Source organism: Hyla sarda, chromosome 11 (assembly GCF_029499605.1).
Source record: "Hyla sarda isolate aHylSar1 chromosome 11, aHylSar1.hap1, whole genome shotgun sequence".
NCBI classification, from domain to species: Eukaryota; Metazoa; Chordata; class Amphibia; order Anura; family Hylidae; genus Hyla; species Hyla sarda.
In genome coordinates this window covers 90,435,723-90,448,583 of record NC_079199.1, presented here as the reverse complement: position 1 = coordinate 90,448,583, position 12,861 = coordinate 90,435,723, and the positions used below count along the sequence as shown (strand labels likewise).

General features: G+C 46.1%; 1 protein-coding gene across 4 annotated transcripts in view; it reads left to right on the top strand.

Moving 5' to 3' along the window:
* Nucleotides 1-12,861, top strand: part of LOC130295910 (SH2 domain-containing adapter protein D-like) — a 69,868-nt gene that overhangs the window by 50,660 nt on the left and 6,347 nt on the right. For all 4 annotated transcript variants that reach the window (XM_056547234.1, XM_056547230.1, XM_056547232.1 and 1 more), the window contains 2 exons: nucleotides 1,414-1,531; nucleotides 8,703-8,885. In XM_056547234.1, the coding sequence (XP_056403209.1) occupies nucleotides 1,414-1,531; nucleotides 8,703-8,885 (301 nt within the window). The remainder of the gene's footprint in view (nucleotides 1-1,413; nucleotides 1,532-8,702; nucleotides 8,886-12,861) is intronic.

The following is a 12,861-nucleotide window of genomic DNA, read 5'->3' as shown; positions in this document are numbered from 1 at the left end:
GACCAAACATAGAATACTGTGCACAGTACTGGTCAGACCACACATAGAATACTTTGTACAGTACTGGTCAGACCACACATAGAATACTGTGTACAGTACTGGTCAGACCACACATGGAATACTGTGTACAGTACTGGTCAGACCACACATAGAATACTGTGTACAGTACTGGTCAGACCACACAAAGAATACTGTGTACAGTACTGGTCAGACCACACATAGAATACTGTGTACAGTACTGGTCAGACCACACATAGAATACTGTGTACAGTACTGGTCAGACCACACATAGAATACTGTGTACAGTACTGGTCAGACCACACAGAATACTGTGTACAGTACTGGTCAGACCACACATGGAATACTGTGTACAGTACTGGTCAGACCACACATGGAATACTGTGTACAGTACTGGTCAGACCACACATAGAATACTGTGTACTGTACTGGTCAGACCACACATAGAATACTGTGTACAGTACTGGTCAGACCACACATAGAATACTGTGTACAGTACTGGTCAGACCACACATAGAATACTGTGCACAGTACTGGTCAGACCACACATAGAATACTGTGTACTGTACTGGTCAGACCACACATAGAATACTGTGTACAGTACTGGTCAGACCACACATAGAATACTGTGTACAGTACTGGGCACCAGTGTACAAGAAAGATATAGTGGAGCTGAAGAGGGTTCAAAGATGGGCAACCAGGGTAATACGGGGAATGGGAGGACTACATTACCCAGAAAGATTATCAGAATTGGGGTTATTTAGTCTAGAAAAAAGAAGGCTTAGGGGAGACCTAATAACTATGTATAAATATATTGGGGGGCAGTACAGAGATCTCTCCCATGATCTATTTATACCCAGGACTGTATCTATAACAAGGGGGCATCCTCTACGTCTAGAGGAAAGAAGGTTTCTACACCAGCACAGACGGGGGTTCTTTACTGTAAGAGCAGTGAGACTGTGGAATTCTCTCCCGAAGGAGGTGGTCATGGGGAACTCTGTAAAAGAGTTCAAAAGGGGTCTGGATGCATTTTTGGAGAATAATAACATCGCTGGTTATGGATTCTAGATTTATAGGGACAGAAGGTTGATCCAGGGATTTATTCTGATGCCATATTTGGAGTCGGAAAGGAATTTTTACCTCTAGTCTGAGGGTTTTTTGCCTTCCTCTGGATCAACTCAGTAGGGACTTATTAGGGTTATAGGTTGAACTTGATGGACTCTGGTCTTTTTTCAACCTTATGAACTATGTTATTATGTTACTATGGTGCATATTACTGATCTGTAACTGGTTATAATACAGAATATCCTCTGCAGGAAGGTGACCTCTGTACCCTAAAAGGTACCGTACATACCGTAGGATATTTTTCGTTATTATTTATCCTTCTCATGATAGGTCACAGGGGTTACTGATTATTCTAATCCGTTTGACATGAAGAACAATCAATTTGATCATGAAGACTTAGAAGATACCAGTTATATGGAACCCTACGAGAGTCAAAGGCCAATATCAGGTACATTTATTAGGATGTATAAAGAGGTTATATGACCAGATATGACATTACAGAGCTCCCCAATGTAATAACCATGCTTAAACAGATTTGTAAATGACTTCTATCTAAAAATATTAATCCTTCCAGTACTTATCATCTGCTTTATACTCCACAGGAAATTCTTTTCTTTTTAAATTTCTTTTCAGTCTGACCACAGTGCTCTCTGCTGACACCTCTGTCCATGCCAGGAACTGTCAAGAGCAGGAGAGCAAATGCCCATAGCAAACCTCTCCTGCTCTGGACAGTTCCTGAGACAGACAGAGGTGTCAGCAGAGAGCACTGTGGTCAGACAGAAAACAAATTCAAAAAGAAAAGAACTTCCTCTGGAACATACAGCAGCTGATAAGTACTGGAAGGATTAGGATTTTAAATAGAAGTCATTTACAAATCTGTTTAACGTTCTGGGTCCAGTTGATTTTAAAAAAATCATTTTTCTCCGGAGTACCCCTTTAACATGTGCATCGGCACAATAAGTTCGGAAGTGTAATGCCGTCCATGGACGCAGCACATTTCCAAGTGGTCCTAGCTCTGGTTTGTTTTGCCGGCACTCGCTACACACATTGTAACAAGCCTCCTCCTCTTGTAATTATCTTACTACTGGGGTGACACACTGTAACAAACCTCCTCCTCATGTAATTTCCTTACTACTGGGGTGACACACTGTAACAAACCTCCTCATCATGTAATCTCCTTACTACTGGGGTGATACACTGTAACAAACCTCCTCCTCATGTAATCTCCTTACTACTGGGGTGACACACTGTAACAAACCTCCTCCTCATGTAATCTCCTTACTACTGGGGTGATACACTGTAACAAACCTCCTCCTCATGTAATCTCCTTACTACTGGAGTGACACACTGTAACAAACCTCCTCCTCATGTAATCTCCTTACTACTGGGGTGATACACTGTAACAAACCCCCTCCTCATGTAATCTCCTTACTACTGAGGTGACACACTGTAACAAACTCCATCCTCATGTTATTAACTTACTACTGGGGTGACACACTGTAACAAACCTCCTCCTCATGTAATCACCTTACTAATGGGGTGACACACTGTAAAAAACCTCCTCCTCATGTAATCTCCTTACTACTGGGGTGACACACTGTAACAAACCTCCTCCCCATGTATTCTCCTTACTACTGGGGTGACACAGTGTAACAAACCTTCTCCCCATGTAATCTCCTTACTACTGGGGTGACACACTGTAACAAACCTCCTCCTCATGTAATCTCCTTACTATTGGGGTGACACACTGTAACAAACCTCCTCCTCATGTAATCTCCTTACTACTGAGGTGACACATTGTAACAAACTCCATCCTCATGTTATTAACTTACCACTGGGGTGACACACTGTAACAAACCTCCTCCTCATGTAATCACCTTACTACTGAGGTGACACACTATAACAAACCTCCTAATCATGTAATCTCCTTACTACTGGGGTGACACACTGTAACAAACCTCCTCCTCATGTAATCTCCTTACTACTGGGGTGAAACACCATAACAAACCCCCTCCTCATGTAATCACCTTACTACTGGGGTGACACACTGTAACAAACCTCCTCCTCATGCTACTGGCTGAGCGAGTGGTTTGGATGCTGGTTGTTTAACTTTCTTGTGGCAGGCAGAGCGGAGCCCCCATCAAGAGGGCGCTCTAGGCAGCTGCCTATTTTGCCTATAGGCAGAGCCGGCCCTGCATGTACAAAGTATAAGATGAAAATGGAAATGTCAAAGGAAATCCGGTCTAGATAGCGGGGTCTTGGAGGTTTCATTGTGTTTGTTACATTTGCTTCAGCTAACACAGTAGAACAGATGCCGCATAGGTATCTGGATGCTGAAACCGGGAAATCTGATGACGCTAGACAATGCATCACATCAGGACACCAGATAGGCCTAATAAAGACACCAGGGACCGCACTGAAGCTCAGGCAATGACGGGCGGAGCTAAAATAATCCATCAACTGTGTCATCATCATGTTACACCGAAGCATAAAAAACTATGCAGCTGCAAGGGAGAAAACAAGACAGAATGGACAGAGAAAAAGGCTTAGGATGTTGTCATTTTAAACCAGTGGTGTCCGAACTGCGGCCCTCTATAGATTGCAAAACTACAACTCCCAGCATGCCCGGACAGCCAACGGCTGTCCGGGCATGCTGGGAGTTGTAGTTTTGCAACATCTGCAGGGCCACATTTTGGAGATGCAAATCTGTTTAACCTTCTGGCACCAGTTGATTTTGAAAAAAAAATTTTCCAACGAAGTATCCCTTTAATCATAGTAATTCCCCTTTAACCCCTTAAGGACTCAGGGTTTTTCCATTTTTGCACTTTCTTTTTTCCTCCTTACCTTTTAAAAACCATAACCCTTTAAATTTTCCACCTAAAAACCCATATTATGGCTTATTTTTTGCGTCACCAATTCTACTTTGCAGTGACATTAGTCATTTTACCCAAAAATGCACGGCGAAACGGAAAAAAAATTCATTGTGCGACAAAATCGAAGAAAAAATGCCATTTTGTAACTTTTGGGGGCTTCCGTTTCTACGCAGTGCATATTTCGGTAAAAATGACACCTTATCATTATTCTGTAGGTCCATACGGTTAAAATGATCCCCTACTTATATAGGTTGGATTTTGTCGCACTTCTGGAAAAAATCATAACTATATGCAGGAAAATGTATACGTTTAAAGATGTCATCTTCTGACCCCTATAACTTTTTTATTTTTCCACGTACAGGGCGGTATGGGGGCTAATTTTTTGCGCCGTGATCTGAAGTTTTTATTGGTATGATTTTTGTTTTGATCGGACTTTTTGATCACTTTTCATTCATTTTTTAATGGTATAAAAAGTGACCAAAAATGCGAAGAATTTTTTTGCGCGTACACTATTGACCGTACGGCTTAATTAATGATATATTTTTATAGTTCGGACATTTACGCACGCGGCGATACCACATATGTTTATTTTATTTTTTTTTACACTGTTTTTTTTTTTATGGGAAAAGGGGGGTGATTCAAACTTTTATTAGGGAAGGGGTTAAATGACCTTTATTAACACTTTTTTTTTTACATTTTTTTGCAGTGTTATAGGTTCCATAGGGACCTATAACACTGCACACACTGATCTCTCATCCTGATCACAGGCGTGTATTAACACGCCTGTGATCAGTGTTATCGGCGCTTGACTGCTCCTGCCTGGATCTCAGGCACGGAGCAGTCATTCGCCGATCGGACACCGAGGAGGCAGGTAAGGGCCCTCCCGGTGTCCTGTCAGCTGTTCGGGACGCCGCGATTTCACCGCGGCGGTCCCGATCAGCCCGACTGAGCAGCCAGGTCACTTTCACTTTAGAAGCGGCGGTCAGCTTTGACCGCCGCTTCTAAAGGGTTAATACCGCACATCGCCGCGATCGGCGATGTGTGGTATTAGCCGCGGGTCCCGTAAATATACGTCCTGCATCGTTAAGGGTTGAAAGGGGTACTCCGGTGGATAACTTTTTTTTTTTTTTTAAATCAACTGGTGCCAGAAAGTTAAACAGATTTGTAAATTACGTCTATTAAAAAATCTTAATCCTTTCAGTACTTATTAGCTGCTGAATACTACAGAGGAAAGTCTTTTCTTTTTGGAACACAGAGTTCTCTGCTGACATCATGAGCACAGTGCTCTCTGCTGACATCTCTGTCCATTTTAGGAACTGTCCAGAGCAGCATATGTTTTCTATGGGGATTTTCTCCTACTCTTAGACAGTTCTTAGAATGGACAGAGATGTCAGCAGAGAGCACTGTGGTCATGATGTCAGCAGAGAGCTCTGTGTTCCAAAAAGAAAATAATTTCCTCTGTAGTATTCAGCAGCTAATAAGTACTAAAAGGATTAAGATTTTTAATAGAAGTAATTTACAAATCTGTTTAACTTTCTGGCACCAGTTGATAAAAAAAAAAAAAAAAAAGTTACCCACCGGAGTACCCCTTTAAACCCTTAAAGGGGTATTACTATCATTAAAGGGGGACTTTGTTAGAAAACTATTTTTTCAAAATCAACTGGTGCCAGAAAGTTAAACAGATTTGTAAATTACTTCTATTTAAAAATCTTAATTCTTCTGGTACTTATCAGCTGCTGTATGCTCCACGGGAAGTTCTTTTCTTTTTTAATTTATTTTCTGTCTGACCACAGTGCATCTCCAAAATGTGGCCCTGCAGATGTTGCAAAACTATAACTCCCAGCATGCGGAAGTTCTTCTGACCACAGTGCTCTCTGCTGACACCTCTGTCCATGTCAGGAACTGTCCAGAGCAGGAACAAACCCCCATAGCAAACCTATCCTGCTCTGGACAGTTCCTGAGACAGACAGAGGTATCAGCAGAGAGCACTGTGGTCAGACTGGAAATAACTACACAACTTTCTCTGGAGCATACAGCAGCTGATAAGTCCTGGAAGGATTAAGATTATATATATATATATATATATCAACTGGTTCCAGAAAGTTAAACAGATTTGTAAATTACTTCTATTAAAAAATCTTAATCCTTTCAGTACTTATGAGCTTCTGAAGTTAAGGTTGTTCTTTTCTGTCTAAGTGCTCTCTGATGACACGTGTCTCGGGAAACGCCCAGTTTAGAAGCAAATTCCCATAGCAAACCTCTTCTAAACTGGGCGTTTCCCGAGACACGTGTCATCAGAGATTACTTAGACAGAAAAGAACAACCTAATCTTCAGAAGCTCATAAGTACTGAAAGGATTAAGATTTTTTAATAGAAGTAATTTACAAATCTGTTTAACTTTATGGATCCAGTTGATATATATAAAAAAAAGTTTTTTTCTGTATAACCCCTTTAATTTTCTGGCACCAGTTGATGATAATAATAATAATAATAATATAATAAAAAATAATAGCATAATATCACAGAAAAAAAATGATGCTTATTTATGTTACTCAGTAAGTTATGCAGATGCTTTTACATGTCTTTTTTATGTGTCAAGCTTCTGTGTTTGGTTCACATTCTGACATCCACTGATCAAGAAAAGGCGTATCCGAGGCAAGCACTAAGCCCGCCCTCACTCACCATGCATTAACTCTCTCCCTGAGTCTGCTGTGCTGTGCTTGGTCTCTTCATCCAAACACTGCTCTGTAATTATTTTATAAAATTTTAAACAGAACAATAAAGAATTACAAACATAAACATACCATATCTGAAAGAACATTACAATATAATGAATCATAAAACCAACACCATATCATAAAATACAACACCGACCACCCCAACACTCACTCTTCCACACAAACAAGTATATACAATATTTACAAGACATTTCTCCTAAAATACTCATTACCGTATATACTCGAGTATAAGCTGAGTTTTTCAGCACGATTTTTCGTGCTGAAAACGCCCCCCTCGGCTTATACTCAAGTGAACTCTCCGCCTGTCAATCCCTTCATCAGTGGTCTTCAACCTGCAGACCTCCAGATGTTGCAAAACTACAACTCCCAGCAGGCCCGGACAGCCATCGGCATGCTGGGGGTTGTAGTTTTGAAACATCTGAAGGTCCGCAGGTTGAAGACCACTGCAGCCTTCGTCATCATCCAGACCCCCCCCCCCCCTTTAGTTTTCTACTCGCCTCCCCTTAGTGGAAAGGAAGGGTGAGCTGGTCCGGGCCATCTATGCTGCAGGGACCGTCCGGTGGGGAGGGTTAGTCGTTCCGGGCTGTCCATCTTCACCGGGAGGCCCTCTTCTCCGCTTCGGGCCCAGCCCCGGACTAGTGACGTTGCTTTGATGACGACGCACAGGGACGTTCATGTGCAGGGAGGTGAGTAGAAAACTAAAGGGGGGTCTGGATGATGACGAAGGCCACAGTGGTCTTCAACCTGCGGACCTCCAGATGTTTCAAAACTACAACTCCCAGCATGCCCGGACAGCTGATGGCTTGACAGGCGTGATTATGAAGGGGGGGGGAGATGATGACGGGGGATGATGACAGGCGGTGATGATGAAGGGGGGGGGGATGATGACAGGGTGATGATGAAGGAGGGATGATGACAGGCGGTGATGATGACAGGCGGTGATGATGACAGGCGATGATGATGAAGGGGGGGATGATGACAGGGTGATGATGATGGAGGGATGATGACAGGCGGTGATGATGACAGGCGATGATGATGAAGGGGGGGATGATGACAGGGTGATGATGACGGAGGGATGATGACAGGCGGTGATGATGAAGGGGGGGGTGATGACAGGCGGTGATGATGAAGGGGGGGGGATGATGACAGGGTGATGATGAAGGAGGGATGATGACAGGCGGTGATGATGACAGGCGGTGATGATGAAGGAGGGGATGATGACAGGGTGATGATGAAGGAGGGATGATGACAGGCAGTGATGATGACAGGCGGTGATGATGACAGGCGGTGATGATGACAGAGTGATGATGAAGGAGGGATGATGACAGGCGGTGATGATGAAGGGGGGATGATGACAGGGTGATGATGAAGGAGGGATGATGACAGGCGGTGATGATGACAGGCGGTGATGATGAAGGAGGGGATGATGACAGGGTGATGATGAAGGAGGGATGATGACAGGCGGTGATGATGACAGGCGGTGATGATGACAAAGTGATGATGAAGGAGGGATGATGACAGGCGGTGATGATGAAGGGGGGGATGATGACAGGGGGGATGATGTATTTCCCACCCTAGGCTTATAGACGAGTCAATAACTTTTCCTGGGTTTTTGGGGTGAAATTAGGGGCCTCAGCTTATATTCGGGTCGGCTTATACTCGAGTATATACGGTACATACCTATAAACTATATACACTAATATTGAATGTAAATGTGAGTGCAGGCTACTCTGTAACCTCCTCCTCTGTGTGTTCAGACGAGAGACTGATAGGACAGGAGTGAGCACAATCACAACACACACATGCACGCAAGTATTCTCACTGGAAAGAGACTTGTCTGCCAAGATTACATAAATAATTGGGTAGTGTGAATCCAGTGAACCCTTCTCTCCCTCAATGACCACCAGGACTCATAGAGCTTATTGTCTGCTGAGAGAATGCTCTGTCTATGAATGGTTGAACACTCCCATGAGTGGGTGCAGGGACTTATTTTTATTCTTATCTACAGATCAGCATGATGGAGGAGAGAAGGTGACGGACAAGGTATTACAGCTCTATGATTCTCCATATAACGATAAATACAGGACGATTCCCCATGAGAGGTGCCAGCCATCTGAAGATGAACGACCAGCTGATGAGTACGACCAGCCTTGGGAATGGAAGAAAGATGACATCAGCAGGGCGTTTGCAGGTAGGGGAGCAGTAGACAAGTCTGGTATGTGTATTACAGCGGGAGATATTGGATATATTCATCATTTCTAACAATTATTTCCAAGTATATAAATCTTATGGCTTTTTATTGTTACGCCGAGCGCTCCGGGTCCCCGCTCCTCCCCGGAGCGCTCGCTACACTCTCCTCACTGCAGCGCTCCGGTCAGATCCACTGACCCGGGGCGCTGCGATACCGCCTCCAGCCGGGATGCGATTCGCGATGCGGGTAGCGCCCGCTCGCGATGCGCACCCCGGCTCCCGTACCTGACTCGCTCTCCGTCAGTCCTGTCCCGGCGCGCGCGGCCCCGCTCCCTAGGGCGCGCGCGCGCCGGGTCTTTGCGATTTAAAGGGCCACTGCGCCGCTGATTGGCGCAGTGGTTCCAATTAGTGTTATCACCTGTGCACTTCCCTATATCACCTCACTTCCCCTGCACTCCCTTGCCGGATCTTGTTGCCATCGTGCCAGTGAAAGCGTTTCCTTGTGTGTTCCTAGCCTGTGTTCCAGACCTCCTGCCGTTGCCCCTGACTACGATCCTTGCTGCCTGCCCCGACCTTCTGCTACGTCCGACCTTGCTTCTGTCTACTCCCTTGTACCGCGCCTATCTTCAGCAGCCAGAGAGGTTGAGCCGTTGCTAGTGGATACGACCTGGTCACTACCGCCGCAGCAAGACCATCCCGCTTTGCGGCGGGCTCTGGTGAAAACCAGTAGTGACTTAGAACCGATCCACTAGCATGGTCCACGCCAATCCCTCTCTGGCACAGAGGATCCACTACCTGCCAGCCGGCATCGTGACAGTAGATCCGGCCATGGATCCCGCTGAAGTTCCTCTGCCAGTTGTCGCTGACCTCACCACGGTGGTCGCCCAGCAGTCACAACAGATAGCGCAACAAGGCCAACAGCTGTCTCAACTGACCGTTATGCTACAGCAGTTACTACCACAGCTTCAGCAATCATCTCCTCCGCCAGCTCCTGCACCTCCTCCGCAGCGAGTGGCCGCTTCTGGACTACGACTATCCTTGCCGGATAAATTTGATGGGGACTCTAAGTTTTGCCGTGGCTTTCTTTCCCAATGTTCATTGCACTTGGAGATGATGTCGGACCAGTTTCCCACTGAAAGGTCTAAGGTGGCTTTCGTAGTCAGCCTTCTGTCTGGAAAAGCCCTGTCTTGGGCCACACCGCTCTGGGACCGCAATGACCCCGTCACTGCCTCTGTACACTCCTTCTTCTCGGAAATTCGAAGTGTCTTTGAGGAACCTGCCCGAGCCTCTTCTGCTGAGACTGCCCTGTTGAACCTGGTCCAGGGTAATTCTTCCGTTGGCGAGTATGCCGTACAATTCCGTACTCTTGCTTCAGAATTATCCTGGAATAATGAGGCCCTCTGCGCGACCTTTAAAAAAGGCCTATCCAGCAACATTAAAGATGTTCTGGCCGCACGAGAAATCCCTGCTAATCTACATGAACTCATTCACCTAGCCACTCGCATTGACATGCGTTTTTCCGAAAGGCGTCAGGAGCTCCGCCAGGATATGGACTCTGTTCGCACGAGGCGTTTCTTCTCCCCGGCTCCTCTCTCCTCTGGTCCCCTGCAATCTGTTCCTGTGCCTCCCGCCGTGGAGGCTATGCAGGTCGACCGGTCTCGCCTGACACCTCAAGAGAGGACACGACGCCGCATGGAGAATCTCTGCCTGTACTGTGCTAGTACCGAACACTTCCTGAAGGATTGTCCTATCCGTCCTCCCCGCCTGGAAAGACGTACGCTGACTCCGCACAAAGGTGAGACAGTCCTTGATGTCTACTCTGCTTCTCCACGTCTTACTGTGCCTGTGCGGATATCTGCCTCTGCCTTCTCCTTCTCTACTGTGGCCTTCTTGGACTCCGGATCTGCAGGAAATTTTATTTTGGCCTCTCTCGTCAACAGGTTCAACATCCCGGTGACCAGTCTCGCCAGACCCCTCTACATCAATTGTGTAAACAATGAAAGATTGGACTGTACCATACGTTTCCGCACGGAGCCCCTTCTAATGTGCATCGGATCTCATCACGAGAGGATTGAACTTTTGGTCCTCCCCAATTGCACTTCTGAAATTCTCCTTGGACTTCCCTGGCTTCAACTTCATTCCCCAACCCTGGATTGGTCCACTGGGGAGATCAAGAGTTGGGGGCCCTCTTGTTCCAAGGACTGCCTAAAACCGGTTTCCAGTAACCCTTGCCGTGACTCTGTGGTTCCTCCTGTAACCGGTCTCCCTAAGGCCTATATGGACTTTGCGGATGTTTTTTGCAAAAAACAAGCTGAGACTTTACCTCCTCACAGGCCTTATGATTGTCCTATCGACCTCCTCCCGGGCACTACTCCACCCCGGGGCAGAATCTATCCTCTGTCCGTCCCAGAGACTCTTGCCATGTCTGAATACGTCCAGGAAAATTTAAAAAAGGGCTTTATCCGTAAATCCTCCTCTCCTGCCGGAGCCGGATTTTTCTTTGTGTCCAAAAAAGATGGCTCTCTACGTCCTTGCATTGACTACCGCGGTCTTAATAAAATCACGGTTAAGAACCGCTACCCCCTACCCCTCATCTCTGAACTCTTTGATCGCCTCCAAGGTGCCCACATTTTTACCAAACTGGACTTAAGAGGTGCTTATAATCTCATCCGCATCAGAGAGGGGGATGAATGGAAAACGGCATTTAACACCAGAGATGGACACTTTGAGTATCTGGTCATGCCCTTTGGCCTGTGCAACGCCCCTGCCGTCTTCCAAGACTTTGTTAATGAAATTTTTCGTGATCTCCTATACTCCTGTGTTGTTGTATATCTGGACGATATCCTGATTTTTTCTGCCAATCTAGAAGAACACCGCCAGCATGTCCGTATGGTTCTTCAGAGACTTCGTGACAATCAACTCTATGCCAAAATAGAGAAATGTCTGTTTGAATGCCAATCTCTTCCTTTCCTAGGATACTTGGTCTCTGGCCAGGGACTACAAATGGATCCAGACAAACTCTCTGCTGTCCTAGATTGGCCACGCCCCTCCGGACTCCGTGCCATCCAACGTTTTTTGGGGTTCGCCAATTATTACAGGCAATTTATTCCACATTTTTCTACCGTTGTGGCTCCTATCGTGGCTTTAACCAAAAAAAAATGCCGATCCCAAGTCTTGGCCTCCTCAAGCGGAAGACGCCTTTAAACGGCTCAAGTCTGCCTTTTCTTCGGCTCCCGTGCTCTCCAGACCTGACCCATCTAAACCCTTCCTATTGGAGGTTGATGCCTCCTCAGTGGGAGCTGGAGCTGTCCTTCTACAAAAAAATTCTTCCGGGCATGCTGTTACTTGTGGTTTTTTTTCTAGGACCTTCTCTCCAGCGGAGAGGAACTACTCCATCGGGGATCGAGAGCTTCTAGCCATTAAATTAGCACTTGAGGAATGGAGGCATCTGCTGGAGGGATCAAGATTTCCAGTTATTATTTACACCGATCACAAGAACCTCTCCTACCTCCAGTCTGCCCAACGGCTGAATCCTCGCCAGGCCAGGTGGTCTCTGTTCTTTGCCCGATTTAATTTTGAAATTCACTTTCGGCCTGCCGACAAGAACATTAGGGCCGATGCTCTCTCTCGTTCCTCGGATGCCTCGGAAGTAGAGCTCTCTCCGCAACACATCATTCCTCCTGACTGCCTGATTTCCACTTCTCCAGCCTCCATCAGGCAAACTCCTCCAGGAAAGACCTTTGTTTCTCCACGCCAACGCCTCGGAATCCTCAAATGGGGTCACTCCTCCCATCTCGCAGGTCATGCGGGCATCAAGAAATCTGTGCAACTCATCTCTCGCTTCTATTGGTGGCCAACCCTAGAGACAGATGTGGTGGACTTTGTGCGAGCCTGCACTATCTGTGCCCGGGATAAGACTCCTCGCCAGAAGCCCGCTGGTTTTCTTCATCCTCTGCCTGTCCCCGAACAGCCTTGGT